This window comes from Rhipicephalus microplus, chromosome 4, assembly GCF_043290135.1.
Source record: "Rhipicephalus microplus isolate Deutch F79 chromosome 4, USDA_Rmic, whole genome shotgun sequence".
Taxonomy (NCBI): Eukaryota; Metazoa; Arthropoda; class Arachnida; order Ixodida; family Ixodidae; genus Rhipicephalus; species Rhipicephalus microplus.
This window is the reverse complement of record NC_134703.1, coordinates 151,187,142-151,213,396: the sequence shown is the minus strand read 5'-3', so window position 1 is coordinate 151,213,396 and position 26,255 is coordinate 151,187,142. Positions and strand designations below refer to the sequence as shown.

General features: G+C 44.6%; 1 protein-coding gene across 2 annotated transcripts in view; it reads left to right on the top strand.

The window, feature by feature from the left end:
- Hsl (hormone-sensitive lipase) overlaps window positions 1-23,285 on the top strand; it is a 31,118-nt gene extending 7,833 nt beyond the window's left edge. For both annotated transcript variants that reach the window (XM_037423492.2, XM_075893750.1), the window contains exons 3-8: window positions 520-702; window positions 1,140-1,250; window positions 6,949-7,093; window positions 16,748-16,966; window positions 18,745-19,415; window positions 22,432-23,285. In XM_037423492.2, coding sequence (XP_037279389.2) covers window positions 520-702; window positions 1,140-1,250; window positions 6,949-7,093; window positions 16,748-16,966; window positions 18,745-19,415; window positions 22,432-22,635 — 1,533 coding nt within the window. In that variant the 3' untranslated portion in view covers window positions 22,636-23,285. The remainder of the gene's footprint in view (window positions 1-519; window positions 703-1,139; window positions 1,251-6,948; window positions 7,094-16,747; window positions 16,967-18,744; window positions 19,416-22,431) is intronic.
- The last annotated feature ends 2,970 nt before the right edge of the window (window positions 23,286-26,255 follow it).

The following is a 26,255-nucleotide window of genomic DNA, read 5'->3' as shown; positions in this document are numbered from 1 at the left end:
TTTTTGCAAACGCACAGCTTTTTCTTAGTGTGAATACGAGCACACGCGTGGACAGGTGGTGGCATTTTCTGGCAGTGGTGGTAAAAGTGCAGCTCACAATGGTCAAATCAGCTAACGGCCATGGACTTTGGGTCTATGGCACAGTAATTGGATATATAGCATTATTTATAAAGGGAAGAGGGAGCAATTTCTAGCTCACCTTGAGTAGCAATTGTGTTGTGTCACGTGCTGTGGTATAAATGTTTGACTCTGCTGTTTTCAACAGCCTCGACTACCAATCGGCAGCATTTTTGAGCGTGTTAAAAGAGTGTTGCCAGGCCCCATCAAGAAGCAGGCTGTGTCCACTCTAGAACCTGCTACGATTATAACAGGGAAGTTTAGGAACAGAAAAATTGCTGAACTAAGATTTGCCTTTTTGCAGCTGTTGTAGTGTTTCTGGCATGCATTGATGCTGTTGTCAGCGACCATCTTGAGGAAAGAGTATCTCTTTTGAGTCATTGCACATTTGTCTCATTGCAGCGTGTGCCCCAGTGGATCTGTCCCTCACTGGAGGTGTGCGAAGTAGTGACGGTGCCCGCAACAATGCAGAGGTTGCCAACTGAAAATGGGCTAGCTTTAGTGGACATCCCTGTGCCTTCGTCTCACCTGCCAAGGGCTCCTGTCCGCTGTCGACTACTTTCTTATCGGTGGAGGAAAGGACAGGTGAGTTCGAAACTGCTGCCTTGTTTTGATTGCATTCTTCTTCAAGAGATACTGAAAAAAAGTTTTGCTGCCAAGATTGTCAGCCAAGCTGAGAGATTGGGTGCTGGTATCAATAGACACACCTTTCATTTTAGGACAGTTTTCATTTTCGGCCAGAAGCTTGAGGAAAATGAAGAATTTAATGCATAGTGGGCACTTCGCAACTGTACTTGCAACAGGCACACTAGTACGCTTTCAAGCGGCAAAAATTATGCGCACAGACGTTCTTTCCTTGCTGCATGGTTAAGATATCCATCGAGACACGAAGCTAGGCTAGCATTTGCGAACGCAATGCCAAAGAACATTAATTATGCTATCACACCCTTCTCTTGGAGCCAAAGCTTTTGCGTACGCCAGCTTTCTGTTCTGATGTGGACATATTATGGTTTTTCTTACAGGAGGCAGTTACAGGCAGCCGATGGTTTTCTAGTCCATCTCCACCATCCAAGGGTCTGCTGCTTCACTGCCATGGGGGCGGGTTTGTTTCCCAAACTCCAGACTCGCATGAGGTGGGTGCTTCTTACATTATGCCTTTCACCACATTGACTAAGTAGTATCTCATGATGGAGAATCACGGTTACAGGACTTGAGCGAAGAAAATTATCTTCAATAACCATTTGTCTCTTGTGAGGGTACCAGTTTAAAGACAACCTTTTGTATCTGGTTTTGCGTATAGTACACCTATAAAAGGGTGGTACCAACACAAAAGTTTTCAATAGTAGTTTTTTGTACCAATAGAAAGGCCAGAACCTTTAAAAGCCTCTAAAATGCTTTATCAGGCATCGAATCACCTTGAAACATTGACAGAATTTTGAAAACAAGATTTAGTTCCCACTGTTTCATAACGTCTGGACATCATACAAGTTTCTCGTCAAGTGCTTGCGCAAGATATCGTGACGTTTTGACGGTTGCTGCAGTCCGCGGCTTCGTCGGTGACGCACAAGCGGCCGTTTGGAACATTTTGGTGCCTGAAGTGATTCTATCTAGCCATACTGTTGCCAGAACTGATACTGTAACCTGATGTCACAGTAGCGTCAGTGTCAATAGATGTGCCATGCAAGAACTGATTTTAATGTCAAGACAAAACATATTATCTGTATTTAAATTAATATCTATATTATCTGCACCTGCATGATTATCTGCATGCCACACAGATATCTGTGTGGCATAGTTGAAAGTAAGCATGGGAAATTGATGTCAGTGCCTCTGGTTGGATGCATGTGTCCTTATGCTGTGGAAGTCCTGGCATGTCGCTGCAAAAATTACGATTTTCCGGTTACTGTAAAATGCCTTTGATACCTTCAGCTGTAAAGATGGCAGCAGACATGGAACACCATTTCTTATTTCATTTTGATGGGCACATACTCGGGAGACAACGTCTTTATTTCATGTCTTTAAGAGGCGAATACGAAACTCTACTGCTGTGTAGAATGGGCAAGACTGATAACATGATCCACTGGGGTTCCCACGTGCTTACCTTTTCTACTGCAGTGGCAAGGAGGAAAGCACACAGTTTACTTTTTCTCCTCGGCCAGTGATAGAAATAGGCGCTGCTGTACTTTGGTGGCTGGTCACCTGAGCATAGCACATGTTTTGAAAAAACGCTTCACAAAAAAAAAAAACGTGTGTAACAGAAATACTCAGTCACTGGCACAGCATAAGTTGAAATTTATTGCTTCAGTTTTCTTTTATTGCAGAAATGAAACTTTGTTGTAGAGCAGACTCCTGTTAAGACAAACTCGAAGGGGTTGCAGTCATTTGTTCATCTTATCAGGAGTTCGGAGTATCAAAATCCTCCCCCCCGCTACCCCCCCCCCCCCCCCAAAAAAAAAAAAAGTCATGCTAACATGCCAAGTACATCCATATATATGTCACTTGAAAACTTTAAATGAAGTGGACTCACAATGGTCAGGAAATGTCAAGAAAAGTATATATTTGGGTCTACAAGATAACTTTAAAAAAGCGAGGGTTGGGTGAGTTGGTATTCCATTGTGGATGGCATTTTCCGCAAAAAAAAAAAAGACTATGCCTGTCTGTGCTCTCTTCCTTCTTGTCCGTGTTTTTGTGCAAGGTGCCTTTGATGTGATAAAAACTATGTCATCAAGTATATTATTTACACAAACCTAACGATCACCAGATTTCGTGGATTCAAAATAGAATGTTCATCAATATACTGCTACCACATTTAAGGGCTCATTTTCTTTGCAGACCTGCGACCTCCGAATCACACGTGCTGCTCTACCACTGAAATACGGTGGATGCCGTACCACTGAGCTATGGAGCCTCTGTGCGCTACACACACGCCCACAAAAGGCTAATATGCTGAAAAATCACTTCGGTTGCCAGGCGGTTGCCACGCAACGGAGGCGAAAATGCTGTAGGCCTGTGTGCTCAGATTTGGTGCACGTTAAAAAACCTCAGGTGGTTGGAATTTCTGGAGCCCTCCACTACAGCGTCTCTCATAATCATATGGTGGTTTTGGGATACCCCAGATATCAATTCGGTTTCCACTAAACCCCAGATATCAAATTGGTTGCCACAGGGTTATAAGTACAGATTAGCCCATTTTTAACGAACCCATTTACAGCAAAGTAGTGATTATAATGAAGTGATATTGAGTTCCTATTCTAATTTCTCTCTTTTCACTGCCTTTTAAGTCCAGTTTCAACGAAGTATATAAACCCACCTCAGTGGGCTAAGCGAAGCATTTTTTCGAGAAAATGAAAAGAAAAAAAAATGTCATCAAACATTCTGTTTAGCTTTCACAAGAATCAAAACGGTTAAAAAACCACTAATTTTTGGTTTCTGGCAGCGCCCTTCCAGCATCAATTGCTCTTTCGCTCGGCTTCTTGCGAAAGCTTGCTTCACCGCATCACACGGTTACCGTCCCCTAAACAAGCGAACTATTCTTTTGTCCAGTGCCAGGCTGGCCGACTGCCGGGTGAAAGGTTGCTGGTATCTTATCTCGTCACACTGCGTACTACATCGCCTGGCTTGCTTCATAAGAACGCTGCCCCATGCTTTGGACCTTTGGGCCACCCATTGGTCCACGTCAGCCCTATTGCACTTGTGTTGCCACCTCATAATGAAAAAGCGAAGTAGATGCGCTCCTGTATTGCTCTTTTTTCCATGGCGTGGCGCCACCAGTGATGCCTGCCTAAGCTTGTCATGCTTGTTCATGTCATGCTTGTTCACAGAGATGGCGTGATTCATGTATGAAAACAAAGCAGTACAGTTTGAACAGCAGAAGCACTCGTACACTCGTTCAACTCTGTTCACTGGTGAAAAGCGGGTCATCGCAGCACACTTGGATTTCCCCGCGGTAACAGCTTGGCCTTCCCTGTGCTCCGACGAACTCTTTGACAATTTCAAGTCCAGCGATACATGGAACGTCGAGCTCATCCACGGCCATATGAAAGGTGCTCTCCCTCAATGTGAAACACACCATTTTGGATGAAGTTCGCCAGAAATTCAAGAAGACCGACATTGCACAGAAGTATAGCATAGCCCAGTTCACTTTGGCTACCATTATATAAACTTAAAGCATGCCAGCAAAATCTATGATGTTTTGGACGACCACGTCGGCAGCGGTGGGCGGAAGCGGATTCGCACTGCCACTTACAGTGATGCTGAAGTGGCGCTCTACAAATTGTTTCTAGGTGCTCGTGCAAAGATTGTCCCTCTCAGTGGTCCAATCTGCTGGTGCAGGCTGAATGTCTGGGGTTCGTTCTCAGCCACGAGAACTTTAATCCAGGCAACGAATGGTTGTAGCTATTCAATGACCACCGTGGCATCACATACAAAAAAATTGTCAGTAAAGCTGCTTCTGTTGACGAGGATAGTCTTCAGCTTTGGATGGAAAAGCACAGGTGCTGAATTTTTGACACATACGACAAGAGAGATGTCTACAATGCCGATGAAACGGCGCTGTTTTTTCAGTTACTGCCAGCAAGAACTTTTGCGGCAAAGAATGATAAATGCATGGGAGAAAAAAGCAGCGAAAATCCTATGGCAATGTTGGTGTGCCTGAACATGGATGGCACAGCCCCGCCGAGGTGGTCTAGTGGCTAAGGTACTCGGCTGCTGACCCGCAGGTCGCGGGTTCAAATACCGGCTGCGGCGGCTGCATTTCCGATGGAGGCCGAAATGTAGGCCCGTGTGCTCAGATTTGGGTGCACGTTAAAGAACCCCAGGTGGTCAAAATTTCCGGAGCCCTCCACTACAGCGTCTCTCAAAATCATATGGTGGTTTTGGGACATTAAACCCCACATATGAATCAACATGGATGGCACAGACAAGCAGTCCTTTTTGGCCAATGGCAAGCATAAGAAGCCGCGGGACTTTGCCAAGTTGCCGTCAATGTCAGTAGCGTACATACACAACACCATGGCATGGATGATGGGGGACATCTTCCGTAAGTGGCTCACTGACTTTGACTAGAAAATGAGCTCGGAGAAGCACAAAGTGCTGCTTCTGCTTGACAACTCCAGTGCACACCATGTCGATGCACATAGTGTTGTCGAGGTCCTTTTTCTGCCTCCCAACACAATCGCCAAGATGCAGCCGATGGACTAGAGAGTGATTGCAAACATGTAAGTCCATTATCGCCGCAGTGTCATTGAGCGTCTTCTCATCAACATCATACAGCTGATAACTTGGCTGACTTGAAGGTGCCACTGGTGAAGGCAATATTTTTCGCAAGTGGAGGCTGGAGTTATGTGAAGTCTTAGTGATCCTTCATTGCTTCCAAAAATCTGCTTTCTCGTGGGGAAGCAGTGCTGCCGAAGAAGAAACAGCAGCAGCTGGTGCCACGGCTGTGACGAGCTTAGGGCAGCTTTGGGAGGCCACTGGCAATGCAAGCCTTGTCCCAAGCAGGTTGGATTATATGAACTTTGCACTCGTGGATAAAGGACTCGTCACAACTGAGGAGCTCACCACTGATGAACTCGCCACTAATGTCTCAGAGAAGGAAACAATCACTGATAGCAGTTTCTCGAGCTCCGAAGGTGACGACATTGCCGAACCTCAGTCAATGACCTCTGGAGAAACTGTTGGAGCGGTCGACACATTGCGTATGTATCTGAGTCTGAACCGGACGATTGCGCTCTGATGGACAGGGTTGAGGCCAGGGTTCTGAAATGCCCGCTTGTGATACGCATGCAGGGGACCCTCGACCAGTTTTTCCAGAGGGTATAAATAAATTTTTCGACTTGGTCTGCTTGATGTCTCAACTTTTTTTGTTTTTTAGTTCGGAAATAGTGAAAAAGTAGTTGTAGCGAAGTAATGTCTGATTCTCCCCAACATTGTTATAACCGGGCTACACTGTATAAAAATAGAACCATCTTCGCCTAACAACTGTTTATTTTGCTGATGTGTTATGCCTTGAATTCGCTAAGAGATAGTGACGATGCATCTCTTCACAGTTCATTTGTAGTCGCAGCTTCTGGCTTTTATTCACCAGCATGCCTCTGTATACGTGTTTACCATGAGGTGCAGTGTTATTTACGTGTTTCTGCCATGCTTCACAGTGCTGCAGAGAAAACGCAAACTATGCTCTTCAAGGCAAGGTGTTTACAGCAACGTGTAAGAGTTACTTAGAAGCCATCAATGGCAACACAGTGTTGTTGCCGAATGCAGCACAAGAACTTTTTGGCACTACACTGGAGGATGTGGTGCCCTCAGTGCGTAAAACATTTCACGATGACGAACTAAGTCATAATTATGTTTTATCATGCTGACTGAATTAAAACTAGGTGTGTCGTATACAGAGGTGGACAAGTTTGATAATTGGGCGAGTTAGTATGTTGTACCTGAGCTGGTATAGCAATCACACAGGTGAAGAAAGGGCAAACCGGCTGGATTAAAGGAAAGAGGTCTGAGCACTAGCGCTCTCTTCTTTTGTTTGGTTGGAGTAGCTGTTTTATTTACATGATTGACTATACGAATTAAATTGTACAGAGCTGCATGTTGTATGCTTTTCCCCGGGAAAGTCCTAAATAGTTTGCCCTGTACAGAGGTGCTGCTCATACGGTCGAAAATACAGTATGTGCAAGAAAGACTTCACTGGCTATGTCTTTTTAGCTTAAATTAAAGTGCGTGTTATTTTTTGCTTTTCTCTCAGATAATTGTTACAAGTACGGATATAACAGTGAACAACGTTTATGATGTGTGCTACTTTGTTTCATCATTTTGCATCGACCATGCCAGATCTACCTGAGGGACTGGGCAAAGGACCTTGATGTACCCATCCTGACCGTTGACTACTCGCTCTCTCCGGAGGCACCTTTCCCTCGGGCCCTTGAGGAAGTGTTACACGTCTATGCCTGGGCTCTACTCAACCATGAAAAGCTTGGTAAGTGTGAGGGCAGGTTCAAGTAATTACGGCGACTCAAAGGTTTGTTGCTGAGATTGACGAGGGCATTTGCACATGGGTGAAAATATGTTTAGAATACAACGGATGATGTTAAGGTTAGCGATAAAGAAGCGATACAAAAGGGATTACGATAACAAACACCATTCTCAAGTCACTTAACGTAGTTCCCCCACTCCACTAAACAAGGTTTCAGCCACTTCACTTTGTGACACTTGAAGGATGATGCGTTGATGGCTCGGTGCGTCACATCTCACGTCGATGGCAAAGACGAGTCACAGAGTGAAAGGTTGTAGCGAAGCCAACAGCAAGGTAGAACAGCAAACGGCACGTCCAGGACAGTCAGTAGTAGACCGGGTCTGGTACGTGCTTGGATCTGAGTACAATGCACCGGCTCCAGCAGCTGGAGCACCCAGTAGAATGAAGGGAGGCCCGCAGTTGGTAGGTAGCGGCTTCGCGACCTGAACCTGATGAGCGCTTCAACAGGCAACTTCTTCGTTCGAGATTCTGTTCTCGAATGCTCCCCTTGTCCTCTTCCTCTTTCGCCTTCTGCCCACCGCTCGGGTTTACTTCGACAAGATGATTCTGCCTTTTTCTTGTGCTGCCGTCTTTGCCGGCGCACTGCACATCACAAAGCACCAAATCTGCACACCAGATGAAAGCACCACGCACACCATGACAGTAAGTCATTAGCATTGTTAAATGCAAAGCATTTCTTAGTGAACTTCGGCTACTTTGACCGTAGCTATCTATCTAGCCGCCTATGACCTTTAGCTGTCCTGGCCGTTTCGATAATGTGATCTATACCAAAATTGATATGGCATAACATGAATGTATGACGAGCATAAGTGACTAGTCATAACATGAAAATTATGACATGTACACTCAAGCCCTGTTATAATGAAGTTGAAGGGGAGCCACAATTATTTCGTTATATCGATTATAACAGCTTGTGGCAATGCTCAGAGGGGCGCACACCTATAAGCATGTAAAGAAGGAAACCGCCTCATGGCCCGATGTACCGCTACGCGACCACGCGTGCCACAGAAAATAAACTTAGTAGAATCTCAATAATTCGAATTTTCAGGTAATTCGAACTCACGCTGACGTCCTGTCAAAGCCATGTGTATTCCGATGGGCAAAAACGCCCTGTAATTCGAACACGCAAGCACTTGCAATGGTTAATTCGAACATCCCGCTCTCCGAAAATGCTCTCAGCACCATGCTCAATCCCAGGGCGGCACCTCTCAAAGCTGTGCGCGAAGAAGAAAAAGAAGAAAAGGAAAGAGAAGACTGTGGAGGATTGTTTGCTCTCTCTCAAATGCCGATCTGCGACGCGCCTGTGCCATGAGAACCCTTTTCTGTCTCTGTGCGTAGAGACCCTTCTCCTGTCAAGGCTGCGCGCAGAGAGAGAGAGGGAAAAAAAAAAGCTGTCGAGAGAGGTCTTTCTTGGTGCAGAGGGTAGCAGCCATGGTAGCAGCGGAGACGCAGTCGTTGCCCTCATTAGAGGGAAATTGATTGAGGAAGCGCTCAGCCGGTCACATGACCGGCTGAGCGCTTTCTCAATCCTCTTTGCTGGCTGTGGGAGAAGGACAGCTCTCTCGGCCGCGCGGGGCGTGGCTGTAAGGTCGGTGCGGGAGTTTTGAAAGAGTTGCGCCGAATGAGCGTCGAACTCCGCAGAAAACGATATACTTAAGACACTACGGTCGTTTTTTTATAGACTAATTTAGTTTGCTATATCCATTTACCGATCAATTTCACTTGTTACAATGAGGTTTAAAACGCATGGTTCTCAATGGAGCTTTCAAGGGGAATTTCATTTACTTTGTTATACCCATTACTTAGTTATATCCCGTTACACTATAACGAGGTTTGAGTGTATGTCATGTAAGTCATGACTACACGCCACGCTCATGGTGTGCTCGCGGTCATTTTGCTGGCTTCACATATCCCAAATTTGGTAGTACGTGACGTGAATACATGACGGAGGTATATGACTGGTGCAAACATGATAAACATGACATGCGTGTCATGTAAGAATATAACTATATGCTATGCTCATAGCGCGCTTGCGGGGGTTTCGCTACCTTCACATACACAAGACGAACTCGAAGGTACCACAATCATTTGTTTGTCTTATCAGGAGTTCGTCTTATCAGAAGTGCCCCCAAAAACCAAATGTTAACATGCCAAGTACGCCCAAATATGTTGCTTGAGAACACTTAATGAAGTACACTTATGACGGTGAAGAAAAGAACAAGAAAAAGCATTTATTTGGCTCAGCTTAATAAAAACTATGCTCTAAAGCTAGTATTTAGGCTTATTTGTCATTCGCATGAGGTGAAGAGCCGAGCCTCACTCTTCAAGTAATGATGATTTCCTGCAATTCTGTAGCGCAAAAAGTAATAAAAAGAGGCACGGCTTGACCGTGTGTTTCGAGTGCCGCGACTGGCTTTTAAATAATGTGGTAATGGTCGGGGACCGCCATGGGGCGCTGTGCGCCTGTGTGTGCTGTGAAGCCTACTTGCAAGGACTGTGCCTTGTCAAGCAGCGTAGCCAAGCAATGCTTTTCTCATGTGTTTACCTCTATTATGAATGAAGAAAGTCATAGCTCACGCGACAGCTAGACTGTCAGTGTGAGGGCTGTTGTGGGGGCGCACTCTCTAGGAATTGGCTACGAGCAGCTGGTCCGATTTGCGGCAATTCTTGGCTAGCAAAAGCCAATGTATCTGCACCAAAAGTCATTCACTGCAATCAGCCATAAAGTCAGTTATGCAGTAAGGGATGCCATCTGCGCCAATCTTGCGAGGTCGAAGCTCACAGTGTGCGAAGTTGACAAGAACGTCATTTCCGTTACGTACGACAGTACGTGGCACAAACGCGGCCACAATAGCATTGGTACTGTCATGTTCCTCGACAAGTCCTGTTGTACTCAACTACAAAAACTGCAAAAAAGAGACAAGAACACAGAAGGCACACGCACAAGAGCAGACTAGTAATTGAAACTTTATTGAATAAAACACAAAAGTAAATAGCAAGAAATCACATAAAAGATTAGAGGTTGGCAGTTAGATAATCTATCTCTAGTTGGTACAATGCGACCGAAGGCCTCGCGACGCACGTTATAGGGGGGTTTTGAGGCTGCTCGGCCCAGAACCCCGCAGTGATGAGGCAGGGCCCGACCAGGAACCTTCTTTATTGACCGGTATCCGGGCCAGAACTGTCCACTGCCAGCCGCTGCCACATGCCACCAAGCGCACTCCCGATTGTCGTCCTCCTCTTCCTTCCTCCTACGGTCGGTGTGCTCGCGGCCGCCTCTTCCATACTGCTCCCTCCCCTCTGAAAAAGTGAAGAGGAGACGCCGCATAAATGGAGGGGCTATCCGTGGCCACGGCGGACCGCACGTGGTGCACACAACCACATGCCTGGGCAGTCAAGCGACACTTCGAGATACCTCATTGGCTGCCAGACGTCGTAGTCCCTGACTCGCGCAGGGGTACCATCTCCGCTGCCGCCCGAAGATGGAGGCGCACCGGTCTCACTCAGGTTAGTGACTGCTATCGTCCGTGTCAACATGACGGAAAGCCATTGCTCCTGGTGCAGATGCGGTACCACCTAGCTAGCAGGCCTAAAGTAATCAAAGTAGACCTCCTGGTGCTGACATTGTTGCACGGTGCTGTGGTTGCAGTAAGCATCTCGCTGTATCTTTTGCCGTTGTAGCCGCCCGGATCTCTGACGTCTTGGTGGTGGCCACTCCTCCACGTAGTAGTCATTGAACGCTAGCGAGCTCAGCAGCAATGGAAGCGTAACGTTCGTGCAGAGGCTCTGACTGCTTATGCCTTTGGCACTCACATCTCCATCCTCGCTGGTGTTAATGCCAGATTGCTTTTCATCGCCATTCTCGACGTTGTTTCGGACCTCGAGGACAGCCACTTTGCACTCCAGGGCACACACACCTGTGCAATTATTTGTGTTAGCCGCAGGTTCCTTCTTAAACGTGTCCACCCTTTTTGTCGCTCTCTATAAGGACTCCTGCAAGCCTTCTTTTTCTGCCTGCAGTTTGTCCACAATGGCGCTGAGGCTCCTCAGCTGCTTCATCAGTTAAGACCGCTTGTACAGGATGTCCTCCACGGAAATGTCCAACCAGTCTGCCGAGGACTCTCTATTTTTTGCAACAGAAGCCGTGGCGTAATATTTTGACTCAACTGCTTGCTGAGCGGTTCTTTTCTCGGCTTTTCTTACAGAAAGCTTCCCATCCAAACTATTGAGCGACACAGTCATCACAGGCTTTTCTGCCGTAGACAGACTGGTTGTCGCAGCAACCACTTCCTCCTCCCTTGGTGGGTCCTTCTCGTGCCGTTGACGTAAAAAGCGCAGCGGCTGCTCCGCCTTTGCCAATTCATCATGCAGCCGCTTGACTCCTGCGGCACACTCTACCCTGGCGGTGTCTACAATCTCCAGTCTGCTTTTCATAACCTGGTTGGCAGACGCCTTTTCCTCAGCCATGTGCTGTTCGAGCTGCGCTCTTTCCTTGGCCAGTTGTTCCACGACACTTGCATGCTGTTCCTTCATCTTCTCAATCTGCGCTTTGGGTGTCTTCTTCAGGGCCTCCAGTGCCAGCCCAAATTGTGCCTTCTGCGAGTTAGCCACCAAGTTGTGCTCGGTCTCAAGACTTCTGCGTAGCTTCCGCTGTTCTTCCTCGCGCCGCCTTTTGAGTGGAAGCCTTTGCATGCTGTTCAACGGCATCTTTGTCCCTCTGCAGAGCAACTGCAGAGGGACAAACAAACTCTTTGTACCATGCAGAGCAACTGGGAGGACCCACCGGAGCACATCGGACTCTGAGAAGCCGCTAACAGTCAAGTACACGAAAAGATCGTCAATGAAGTCGAGGACAGATTTTCTCGCGTTTTGACCGGAAAAAGTGGGCACTGTCAGCGGCGGCCTCAGGGCTGTGGTTGTGGACTGCCAGGTACCTCGATGTCCGGGACCCAGGGGCAAGGTTCTTCCTATTTAGCCCGTTTAGCGCCAAATTTAGGGGGGTTTCGAGACAGCTCAGCCCAGAACCCCGCAGGGAAGACGTGGAGCCCGACCAGAAACCTTCTTTATTGACCGCAACCCGGGCTGCAGCTGTCCGCTGCCAGCCGCTGCCACGTGCCACCAAGCGCGCACCCAATTGTCGTCCTCCTCTTCCTTCCTCCTACGGTCGGCGCGCTCGCGGCCGCCTCTCCCATAACGTATAGGTACTTGTGGATATAAAAAGCCTCAGCAACTTCTCTTGCTCGCCTATCTCTGTGCTGGGACAATACCTTTGTTTCGTGAAGAAAAGGGCGACACTCGCAATCTCTGCAATGTAGTCACAGATTCGACGAAGAGTGGGCCTTCAGCGATGCCATGTGATTCATTTGATAGTTATTTGAACACCTCTCGGTTTGTCCGATATAGCACTTACCACGTGAGAAGGGGATGAGATATAAAGGATGTAAACGTTTACCAGGGTAGAAGAAATATGGACTCCCCAAATTCGAATTTTTCATGTCTATGACATAATTTGGATTCACTTCCTAATTAGTTTTCTGCATTCTACACTTTATTTAAAAAATTATAAACTATCAGTGACAAAAAAAAGTTGTGCAAGCTTAGTGATGGAAAGAGGTGGGGAGGGGCAAAAGGCTTGAGGTTTTCACTTAGTCATGTTGCAGAACTAAATGTATGCAACTTGCAATAAAACCAATTATATATTTGAAATCAGTATGCAAAGTTCTATAAACAGCTCAAGTTTAATTGCTCTTAAGTGAGTACTGTATAAATGCATGTAAGGGCCACACCCCATTTTTTAAAGTACATAATCTAAAGAAAACAATCTCTAAGGGCCCCACCCACACTTTTTTCAACCAATGCATATTCAAAATCAGCGCGTGCCGGAGAGCTTCTAGAAGTAGTCGATAGATGACGCGAGAGAACGCAACCATCATCATCATCATCATCATCATCACTAGATATATTTTTATTTTCTTCGAGTTAAGATGTTCGTGAACTGGGATAAATATTTCAACTTTTCTATTAGTGTTCATACACTAGTTGACTAAAGGTTAAAGCAGGATTTCATCTTTGGCTTCTCACACTTCTATACAAATGCGCTATTGGCACTATTCGTATCAGCATAAGCATCACCCACTTTGGCACGTATCATCATGGCTGGCATCAACCTATATAGCACTGGTTCACTTTGAAAACTCGGCTTTGTTGCGTGGTGCCGCTGCAAGTTGTGGCTGTCGTTGTCGCAACAGGCTTCAGCCCGTCTGCAAAATCGTATCTGTTTGGCTGTGGTTGAGCTATGTCCCTGTGTTGTAGTACACATACTGAAGATATTTTGTGTGCTGTTGTGTTTTATGTAGCGCAGATGTTTGTTCGTCTTGCAATGCTGACTTGCGTGCTTGTATGCACAAGCGTTTGTAGTGCTAACAAGTGCCCAAGAGACTTCTCGGCTCCCAGATCCAGCTCTGCGTGCTGCGTGTGGATCTCACTATTCCCCATCTTTATAAATTGCTGTCGAATAAATCGTGAGTTGTCGATGTGCATTTCATGCCGAGGATGCCTTGAAAATCCACAGCCGCACTGTCGATAGAAAAAAATGTCGAAAACGCTCGTGGTAATGAAGTGGGCTCTTGTGCAGGAAAGTGTGCCTAAATTTTTCCTTACCTCCCGTGGTATCTTCGAAGCCGAAAAATAGATTCCAGATCAAGTGAGGATGGTCAAAAGAAATGTTTGAAGTGTGTTAAATCACTGTGTGAGCTGGAAAACTGCGCGGACACGGCGAGTGGTGCACTCACTTTGACATTGAAAGTGTTCATTTGTTGTCTGCAAGTTGGCACAGCATTGAAAGCTCTGACGAAAACGATAGTTTTGTGGCCTTTCGCACAATAAAGGCTGAAGAGTGCGCACTAGTGATTGAAAAAAGAGTCATCGTTGCTGAAGATATGTCAGTGAGTGTTAGTGTGCATGAGCTTGTTGGAAAGACGTTTAAATCTTACACTACTTCCGTGCTTTCACTAGTGACAGTATTGGTGGCGTGCGGTGACGCACTAAATTTGTGCCCACGCTGCAAAAGAGTATGTGCTGGGGCGCTACTATATCAAAAAGAAAGAGGCTGCCGTGAAGTATTAACCCAGAGTTTATAAGCTGTATATTTTGTTTGAATGTGCGCCCCCCGACCTCAACGAGCTCCTTTCCGCGACTTGGGCAGATGAGCCAGCGACAAAATTCAGTCGGGACTGGGCTTGATCGCTATACGAAGTGTGCCTGTGCGTTTCCTAGTCATGCACATTGCGAGGATTAATTTATGCACAGGCGCGGTGCTGCATAGCCCATCTGCACAACAAAGTGGGCAGTGTTACCTTAGTGCTCTCAGCGTTTTTCAGGCACTGAACACTCACTATAATAATGATGAAATATATAGGGTTTCACATCCCAAAACCACAATATCATTATTAGGGATGCTATAGTGATGGGCTCCTACAATTTTGACCCTCTGGTGATTTTTTAACCACAAATATTTAATGTATGTGCTTTGAAATCTCGCAGTGACCGAATGGTCACTGCGAGATTTCAACCTTTGAGACCGAATGGGCATGCTGCATAGACATCTAAATTTGACATTATCACCATGCTTTCACACCTGACCGAATGGCTCCCATGTGTTGAGGCACTGAATGTGTACCTGCAGGCTGCAAAAGAAGCAGCTGCTGTAAAGTATTACCCCAAAATATAAGCTGCATATTTTGTTCGAGGCTGAAGCTCTCGAGCCCAATTGGCTCCTTTCCGCAACTTGCGCAGATGAGCCAGTGAAAAAATTCTGGTCCTGGCTGGGCTTGATCACTATCGAAGTGTGTCGCGACACATGCATCACTTAGTCATGCATGAAAAAACTCAGGGTGGGGTGTCGCTAGAGTAGCAACAGTGAACTGATTTGAAGGACGCGATCGCGATCACTGGCGCGCGTGCTATCTCGTCAAGTGTCAGTTTGTTTTCACTGTGAAGAGACTGTATGAAAAGTGCACTTTTTCCTGGAGCAACCATATTTGATTACAGTAAAGTCCACTTATAACGATGTTGAGGAAACCTGAAAATATCATTATAACCGATGCTCGTTATATCTGGACTGTCGTAAAAAAACGTCACCGGATGTATACCTTTCGTAGCTTCGGTCTCTAATTGGCTTTTTCCACCAATGAACAGATAATGTAAAATAAAGGCTTTAAAAAAAAACTTTATTTTATGCTTCGAACAGCATTTATGACTTCGGCACGATGAAGAAGTCTGATACCCGCAGTTTCTTCCGCGGAAGCTTCAGCTTAACAAACGTGGTTCACATACCTTCAAGCTGTTCCGAATACTCTGGCGGCATTTCTCTGGCCCACATGAAGTCTACTAGCGCCTCAATCGGCACCAGTTCACCTTGCGTGGTCATTGACAAGGCCGGATAAGCGCTGTTCACCCGCCGTTATAATTGATATATCGTTATATGTGGTATCGTTATAAGTGAATTGCACTGTATACCAGTGTTTTGTAGGAGTTCGGCGATATCGGATCCAAAGGAGTTGACTGCCAGCCTTACTTAATATAACAATACAATTCGTTGCTATCACATTCATTGCATTGTATCTAATGGGCCATCGTGTTGCCTGAGCTAATCACGAAGGCTATGGTCTCGCGGCACAGTGTAAGATGGCATAGCGCCTGACTAGTTGACCTTCATAGATGTGTCATTGTCGCTCTGGTCAGAGAGAGTTTCCATCAGCGCCCAATCTGACATCTCGGTAGTAACGACTCGGTTGTCCGCATAAGAAAGGAAAGGAAAAAAAAAAGGAGCAAGGTTGAATGTCGTCAGGGGTCACTGTATGCGCACGCAGTGATACCATGCAAGCGCACACAGCATTGAAAAAGAAAAGCGAACGACATGGATACCGCAGAAAATTATTCGGTAAAGCACTCTCCAGATGCAGTGCGGCCCCACATGTGTGACGCCAACTAAAAGGGTAACAACGCAAAGTAGCATCACCTGTGTCGCTTAAAGTACAGTTCAAAGACTCATGCAGCAATTTAAGAATGGCACTGCCAGCGCACAAGTAGTATTCTTTTTTTTGTTAGGACGGCGGGGGAGGGCATGTTCACGCATGCGCCCACAGTGGCAAGAACAGCGGCAACACCAATTCGTGGGGAGCAGGCCCACCTGCCCGCTTCGCACTTTGGTGATGGCAGGGCAACCGCAGGAGATGCATGCTCGTGCCAAAATGACAAAATCCAAGGCAAGATTTGTAGATTGTTCATGGCTAAAATTTGTTATCTCCAGGATGTCTGCCGCCGTTATTTTGTTAAATAGTGGTCACAGATACATGTGCATCTATGGAGTGACAGTAGGGAATAGAAAGACTTCGTAATATCGAGGAATTTGTTGTATGGAGGTTTCTTATATGGATGTTTAACTGTATTTAGGTATCGTATATCCAGATTTTAATTTATACAGTAATGTTTTTTTTTATCTGCACCCCCGAAAAAAAAAGCTGTTAGCATGCCTTCTTTTATAGCATCGTTGGTTCTAGTGAACTGTATTTGACTTCTTCATTTGTCTTTCTGCAGGCTGGACTGGTGAGAATATTTGTGTCGCTGGCGACAGTGCCGGAGGGAACCTGATGCTGGCTCTCTGCCTTAAAACCATAGAGCTCAAAATCCGACGCCCCAGTGGAGTGTTTGCGGCGTACACACCTGTTATGCTAAGCATGGCACCGTCACCCTCAAGAATTCTCTGTGCTGTGGATCCTCTGCTCCCCCTTGGCTTCATGCTGACCTGTCTTCACGGTAGGTCCTGGGCATTTGCGCACCTGTTAACACTTTAAGCAGGCAGCGTAAGCAAAAATGAAGAAATAAATATTTTTTCATTTTGTGTTATTTGAAATCTGTGACCTTTTTAAAACCAGAATCAGTCATTTGTTAATCTCAGTGGGGTTCTTTTCTCTCTAAAAATGACATATTTCAAAACATTTGTGGCAACCTGATGTGCCCCCCTTCTTACATAGCAAAGGATTCCTTGCAGTTCAAGCATCATTGTTATATAGAGAGGTGACAGTTTGCATGCTGGAGTGCATTTGGCACATTCAAAAAAGAATGGGCTCAGAACTGCGAAAAGGAAAGAGAGTAGAGGCACTAAGCTTTCTGTCATCATCAAGCTGAGTTGTATTTAATGATCATTATCAGTTAAAGCATCTGCAAAGTCGGCAGCTCCGTAGGTTTGTAGCTGCATAGGTTCGCAGCCCTTTGCTGATTCACAAAAGGGAAAAATATGGGGTAATAGGCACTTCGCTGCTGTACTTGCGGTAGGCCTTCTAACAAAATTTGAAACAGCCAGAGTTATATGCACAGACGTTTGATTTGTTGTGGTTGATGCATGCATCCATCGAGAACAGAAGCCAGGCTAGCAGTCGAGAAGGTGATGCGCATGGGGCCCGATTTCGCTGTCGCATTCCACTACTGAAGGCGACACTCAAGCGTCCTCTAAATTTCGTGGCTAATGCTAACAAGAGTTAATTTTATATTGCCAGGTGACTTTCCCGAGTACTTCAGTGATGAGCTGTTTTCTTTTCTTCATGTGTTTTATATATTTTATTAATAGCAGCCAGCAGCTGATTTCCTAAGTAGCATTCTAACACATACTGCATTGTGTTGGTTCGACTTAGTAATGTGGTGCAAATATTTTTTTCAACTTCGCGTAATTGGTATAGTATGATTCGAGATGATCAATAAAAAAAAAAGACGCTCTTTTAGTTGGAAAAATTTCCCAAAAATGAGACACTAACTGGGTTAATAGGTCGATTCCAAGAAATTTTGTGCTGTACTGAAAGCTTAATTTCAGGTAGCATAGCTGTAGAGAAACTTTCATGCAAAATTTTACGTCTGAAACATGAGTGTAGACGTCATGAATAGCTAGCAGAAATAGCTGTATTCGATTTCAAAAATAAGTGTCTCTCAAGAAAGGGACAAAAAGAAAGACGATGGAATCATTGGAAAGAAGTGGCATTGAAATGGTAGTAGTGTGGTACCACTTCCAGTGATGGTACCATCCTCTCCCATTTCCCACCACTGCGGTCTAGTGGTTAAGGCACTCGGCCACTGATCCAGAGGTTGTAAAATTAAATCCCGGTCACGGAAACTGTATTTTCAATGTATTTTAAAATGAGACAAAACTGCTATAGGCTCGTGTACTTGGATTTCGGTGCACGTTAAGGAACCCCAGGTGGTCGAAATTTTCAGACCCCTCGGCTACGGCGTCCCTCATAAGCATATCATGGTTTCGGGACGGTAAATCCCACCAATTATTCTTGTTATCTTCTCCTGTTTATAATTGTTAAAGTGGGCTTCATTCATAATAAAATGTTTAATTATGTATCACCACAAGCCCAAGACCTGGCGTAACCCTCTGCATGGGCATGTCTCAAAACAAGTGCTAATGCATAGCAAATCATGATGAAGAATATTTCTGCTGCAGCTGCGCAAAATCGCTAGTTGCTTTAGACGAGTTAAATTGCTGAGGAACGGGGCCTAGATGTGTGCACTTTGTAACGAAGCCCGTCTTCTTGCAGCGTACATTGGCTGTGCCAGTGAACCGAACATCAAACTGTGCCCCAAGGCTCCTCCAGAGACGCCGGCCCGTCGTAAAGGTGTAACGGAAAACAGTGCATTCAGTTCCAGCCACAGCTCCGCTGAGACTAATTGCATTTCCAGCATGCATCCTGTGCCAAAGAGTGACTTGGATACAGGAAATTCTGAGCGCACTTCCCCACCCACAAAGGCCAAGATGCCCCTGACGCGCACGAAGAATGTTGTGCAGCTAGAAGTGGCCGGAGAACTGCCCAGCCAGTATCTTTGTCGCTTTGCGTCTCAGTGCGATGAGGCGGACGCCTCGTGCCAAGCCGACCAGCACGAGGACGAACACGTGGTGCTAGAGATGCCTGTGGATCTGACATTCCCGGTGCGCAATCGGTGCTGTCGGGCGGCCACATACTGGGTGCGGGCGCTGGTGAGTGTTCTTAGCGCCAGCCACTTGTACCAGAGGCACGTGCTTGCCAACTGGGAGCTGCTCTGTGGCCAGAGTGGTAAGAAAAGGAAAGGTTTGGCCGTTCCATGGTTTCGGAGGGCCTCGCGCTTCGACCGAAAGTTCCAGACTATGAAGATTCTGGCAAGCAACCCGTTCATCTCACCCTACCTCGCCCCTGGCTGGATGCTCCAGAAAATGCCACCTTGCTACTTTGTGGTAGGTCTCTGTAGATGCGCTCCAATTTTGTAGGTTTTTCTATGTCTGTCTTTTCTTTCTCTCGTGAAGGGTTGCCCTACTAGGTTATAAGTCTTGCTAGCAGCCAGGGCTCATGCGGGTTCTTGAAACCCTTGAAAAGCCTTGACTATGAAAAGTTCGTTTTTGAGTCCTTCAAAGTGCTAAATTTTGGCAAATCCTTGAAAATTCTTTAGTTTTTTTTTTTTAATAAACATTGTTGCACATTTTATTTACACCACATTATTCGTAATGCCTAAAATACAACAAGTGGCACATATTATGTGCCCATCACAAAAGAATTGAGAACGTCAATAGGTTCTGTGAGGAACCAAGACTATGCATTTTTGGGAACTCGTAAAAAGCAAGAGCAGGAGGATGAGACACAGGAAAAGAAATGTTGCATTGCAGAGCAGGTTGAAATGCTTGAAAAACAAAACAAGAAAAGAACTAGAAGCCACTGTTCAGGAATTAACCACTGCAGCAGACTCACATGCAGAATCACAGAGGCAACTGGCAATCTGATGTGCATCATCAAGTCAAACAGCCTTAGAAGGCAGCCAATACCGAGCAGCAGGTGATAGTGGACACTGATAGGAAAATTGAAAATATGCAACGAGGTATTGCATCATAACTCTTCTTCACTCTTTCCTATCTGAATAAAAGTTTGCCTCTTATGTCATACTGAAAGTGATTATCTATGCAACTCTAAGACACTATGATTGAAAACTATTTAGAAAGAAAATGTCATTGGAGCCATACTTTCGACGTCTGCTCTAGCGATGGCACCTTTATTTTATGAATTTCAGTTATTCTAAGCCTCCGTGGTCCCCTGAACATATGCTAACTGGGTCCTCCAACTGACATAGTAGTCCTTGAAAACTTACACACACAGCCTTGAAGTTCTTGAAAACCCTTGAATTTTTGCCATAAACCCTGTTGCGTGTCTGCCTTTCTCTGTACCTGCTTTCCAGCTGCTTTAGTGGCTTTGTGGCTAATGTGTGGTGCTGCTAAACATGAGGTTGTTTTTCAGCAAACACATAAATTGAAGACCTTAATTTTGCTAACTGTCGCATCATTGTATGAGTTTCTCACTGAAATACCTAGAGGGGAGGGAATCTTTTTTTAATGTCTATGCGGGCTCCTTCAGCATCGCACCATGGGAATGATGGGAAGTGCAAGCTTCGAATCTGTCATGGATTACGTTCTTGAGATTTACAACGCTTGTTTGCCGAGTGTAAAACAAAAGTGACACGAAGTTATTTTCTAATAAAACTTGCTTCATACTTTGTACGTAAAACTTATTGTAAAAACTTTACATGACCGTGAGGTGAAAGTGAAACCTGGACAAATTCAACCACCAGGGCATGCATTGCTCTGAAATTTTATTCCAGATTTGGCCAATACTATAATGAACTTTTTTTCGAGCACTTGAAAACAAGTGATCTTGGTTTTTTCTTGAAAACACAATTTCTTTATTTAAAGAAATAACAGTGCTGTATTGAGTGAGAAACACAATGTATCATCTGCCATTATGCCAGATATGTCTGTCCCAGTGGCCTGCCCCCCCCCCCCCCCCCCCTCATACATCTCTCATTTTGTTGTAAAGATGAGCCAGAGTAGCGTGCCGGTGCCTCTACTTAGCTTCGCTATCATTTTGCACACAATTTGAACAAGTTTTAGCTAGCCGCGCTTATACGAAAACGTGAACTATGTGTGATGTGCTGCACTCGCATGGGACGCTACATCCATTTGCAATGGTGAGTGTACAACGCTTCGCTAAAACTGTTAAATACAGTCTGTAAAGCTGTATCGCAGAAACTGTATCGCAGAAAACGAAGATACCTGGTGGTCTTCAGCCTCTTTGAAGAACAACACTGCTTGTGTGCTTTGCACAGAACCCTACTACCCACGCTGCGCAAAAGATGAAAATGAGTGTGCAGAAAAAGATCCATAGACAGTTCACTAGCTAACGCTATCCAATTTGAGGCCTGTGTTTCTCATCATTCCAATGGCGGTACAACGATCACAGCACCAGTTTTCTCTCTAGGTTATTGCATGAAGCACTAGGCATCACTGAATTGAAAATGCAGATCTCAAAGGTCATGCTTGTTCTAACGGGAACCTCAAAAAAGTCACGGGTAACCATTAAGTTCATGGTGCGATCATTACGAAAAAAAAAAACAAATTTCGACAACAAATTTCAGTTTAAGTCAGAATGCTACGCAGGATTGGATTGGATTCAAGCCGGTCAGTGTTGCAGGATGAGGTGCATAATCAATGTGCCAAGAGCACTTGGAGGAGGGGGACTTTCCCGAAAGAGCGCAGAACTTGAAACTAGCCATGCATTTGGAGGGGGCACTTCCTTGAAATTGCGCGGCACTGCAAATGCATGATACGTAGTAAAAGCTTGATAATTCAGATTTCAGGGACCGAAAAGCTGGTTAAAATAACCGAATGCCGTTTATCGAAAGTGTCAAAAATAAAATTCTATTATGTTAATACGCTTTAATATTAGTGAAGCATATGTAAATCCAGTAATTATTTTGCACTAGAGCAGCGCCAAAGCCACAATTTTTGTCATTTGGGAATTATGGGAATTATTTCGCAATGGGAACAAAGCTCAAACTATCGTGTGTTAATACGAAATGTGCTCTGGACTCATACCTTATATGTACCAACTATGCGGTTATGGGTGTGAACCACCTTTCTGAAAGCCCTCGGAGGTTTCGGGCATTCACAAATGCGGTTTCCGTTCCTTTGTGTCCCACGTTTGCGGCGTTTCGCGTTCAGCGCACTCCGAGGATCATCTGGATTGGCTGGGTTGTGGCCAAATATGATTAAATTGAGGAAGGTTTTGTGCCAATAAACAATGCACATGCTGCCCAAGACCAGAGAACACGTTTGAATTATCCAATTTTCTGAGTTAACGAGTGTTGTATTAACAATCTCTTACTGTATGCATCTGTAGTATATGAATGTGCTCCATTGTCTCTCATAGGGCCTTCACCTGGACCCCACCTTGGATGACCTCGTCATGCTGTCAAAGCGGTTGAAGGCAGCAAACCGCTACGTGCAGCTTGTAATATTGGACAACCTCCCGCATGCTTTTCTCAATTTTCTGCCCTTCTGCAAAGAAGCCCACGAAGGTTCGAAGAGGTGTGTGGAGATGATCAAGCAGGCACTCCGTATTCAAGTGCCATGATGTACAGTGATTAACTCAAGCTCATCGTGTAAAACGGTGTAGAGTTGCGTGCATTGCAGATGCTTTGTGCATCCCTGTGCTGAAGGTGAATCTATGGCTTCTCTATGAGCAGCATTGCTTTAGCTATTTCGTGACTTGAGTTTTTGTATAGGTTTTATTGTAATTTTTCTTTTTACCCCAATGCACTGCAGCTGTTTCTTTAATTTATGGTATCAACTATTGTAGTAAATGTTAATAGTGAGAACAGGTACAGATGTACCAGGCTGGCTCTTGGTACACTCGCATACCTTTGTATACATCACGTAGAGTTTTAAGCGAACAACCCAAATAATAATTCGCTCACTTGAGCAGTGGTGGGAGCTTGTTATTCAGAGGTAGAAACCGTTGAGTTGCTGCGACAGCTGTAAAATACATTTAATATTTATGAGAGGTTAGTCGGATTTTTAGAAAAATATACTTTCATATTTGAAAAAAAAAAGGAAAAACATATGGATGTATATATAAGCATACAATTACCGTTTTTTTTTTACATTGACCGGTGAGCGCAGCGGAAGCACTACTGCCACCTATTGTCTACCTCAGTAGCTACGATGGCACGGCTACCTTTATTTTTTAAGCGGTTCAAAAATAAAAGATCTTTTATTAAAGTGTTTTCTGTTTGTAGTGTTTTCTTTCTTATGCTCTGCGATTCCAACGCCATTTCTTCACATGGTGTCACGTTTTTGCACTCTCTCGTTGCCACTGAGACGCAGCTCTGGAGCCACTGCCGAGTCAGGCATGTGATGCTTGAGTTACTACATGTGAAGCTTGAGTGAAGTCGCAAATGCTGTGTTTGTGCTGTAGAAAAAAGTGTGATGCTAACAGTGCTTGTAGTTAAGTGTGCAGGACCACATATTGTTCTTCGAAAATTGTTGGAGAAAACTTGTGTTTTCGTTCAAAGGAGTTGCCCATGAGGAAGTTAAAGGCATATTGCAAACCAATGACATATTGTGTTACTGTGAAAAGTTGATGCTTGGGAACATTTAAGGCATCAGTATTATACACAGCGGCGCTTTAGTAATCGATAAATTAAGGTAAATGTAGGGCATGACTCGCACTATCAGTGGGACATTCTGGAAAACAAACCAAATGACATAGTAGAGCCTCGGTGCTTTAGATCACAAGTAGTACTCGAACAAACCATGACAGAAAAGATTGATTCGGTTTACTGCAAGAATGAATAAAATAAAGGTAGCACTGTCCAGCTCCTGCAAAAAACTAACTTTACTTGAGAACAATGCAAGTTTTGTCTCGACTGGGCTCTGCTTCGTTCAAGTTCCTTGCTACTCAGAGTTCGCTATCAGGCAGCGTGAGCATGGCGAATGCCATGTCGGAAGGCCCCCCTCTGGGGCCCTCTGAATGGTGATAATGGTGTTCAGAAAACTAAAACATGATTTTCTTTCAAGCTAAGCATTTCCTTGACACAAAAGAAACAATACGCAATTTCTGAAATGCTGTGTCCACGATCTGCGACGACTCTGTATTTGCCTTCGGTGTCCTCATTATGCGCCCCGCCGCGGCAATCTAGTGGCTAAGGTACTCGGCTGCTGACCCGCAGGTCACGGGATCGAATCCTGGCTATGGCGGCTGCATTTTCAATGGAGGTGAAAATGTTGTAGGCCCATGTGCTCAGATTTGGGTGCATGTTAAAGAACCCCAGGTGGTTGAAATATCCGGAGCCCTCCACTACGGGGTCTCTCATAATCATATGGTGGTTTTGAAACGTGAAACCCCCCTGTATCAATCAGTGTCCTATTATGCAAGCTCTGGAGGAGTGGGCTGTGCATGAGCTTGTTTTTATCTTCGTCTTTATGGCTTTGAATACCTTCACCTCTTCGAAACCAGGTGCTTTTCTGCTACATATTTTATTATAAATGTAAGAACTTTTCATGATAATGCATGCGGGCAATACATATTGGCTTTTGTGTGTTTAGTAAAATACAGGTGATAGCGAGTTTATAGAAATGGGTAATAAATAATAATCGCTGGAAAGTAATTTTCAGGTCTTTCTTTTTTAGATACAACCTTCACAGGAACCAGCAGATAATGAAGCCAAGGAAGGTATAAGAAATGACAGTTTTACTGTTTTAAGCATATTGTAGAAATTGTCATATAGATATGAAAAAACATAATGCAAAGGTTGCATGTTCAGCCCCTGCAAACTGCAAGTTGTCTTTTCGTCCACAAACCTCATTACACTCAAACCCCAGTATTACAAAGTTGCATCTTGCAGGAAAATGAGTGTGTTATACCCAAAAATTTGTTATAAAGGTATATTCCTAACACTGTATCCATTGCAAGACTATTCTATATTTACTTTGTTATAACCAATATTTTGTTCTATCCAAATTCATTGTATTGAGGTTTGATATAGCATCACAATTCCTATAATGCTCTTAAAACAGTAAAATTAGCATTCCTTATACCTTTCTTGGCTTCATTATCTACTGTTTTTTGTTAACAAATAATTAATGTGACATGAACACTTTAACCAATATGTGCAAGGGTTAGACAAATGAACTTCTAAAAAGTTGACTGTTGGGTGAGACAAATCTAGGTTAGACAAATGTTCGTGCGCTACTCATTGCAGTGCTTTGTCTGCAAGCAGGGCCATACCCAGGATTTCTTTTTTTCGGTGGGTTCTTTATGTCTAGAACTGCCAGCTTTGGCAACTGGTGGTCGATGTAAAAGCGTGTAAGTGCTTTAGTATCACCCAAAAAGTTAAAAGTACAAAAACATTTAGAGGGGTGCCGGAACCCCCCGCAACTTCCCACTAGGTATGGCCCTGTGTGCAAGCACTTAGAAGAGTTTTGAGTGCGAATATTTCAGCAGTCATTGAAAATGCAGTGCCATTAAAAGAACCCTTGACAAATTGTTTCCAATGTTATATTCTACTTCAGAATTCATAAGGCATTGTCCAGTCGCTGTCCTTAGTAAAAAAATAGCAGTGGAGATTACAGACATCTCATAGATTTGAGTTTGAGTTTATTCAACCACGTGACAAGTACATGAAAATACACTGTATACATGGTTTGGTACGAAGGGAAAAAAAGCTGCATTTCACAGCTTGACTGGCCCCTTCACCCAAGTGGCCCATGAGCATTATCTGAGTGCTTGTAATAGATATTACGGGCACTCAGATAATGCTGCAAAGAAGCCAGAAATTCTCGCTGCTGACAGTCATCTCGATGCCACAACATAGATTGTCAGCAAGAAATGTTGATACCTCTTGGGAAATTGAACTTGTACAATAATGTATGGAGATACATAACTGATTATTGGATGTTTGTAACTAAGTACATGCATGTAAATAATTACTTAAAACCAGGTATGCTTTCCGGCAGCTTTGTAATTAAACAGTTTCATGCATTGTGTTGGCTTTTCGTTGATAAGACACAAGAAGCAACCCAGCAGTGAGTGTACTTAAACTTAAAGAGGAAGTATAGGGTATAACACAAGAGATCCAGAAGTCTTATAGAAGCAAATGTTCAGAAAGACAAACTCTTAATTACTGGCATAACCAGGGGATTATAAAGTTCAATCCTATCTGAAGTTTTTCAATTTTGCATGTTTATGTATGG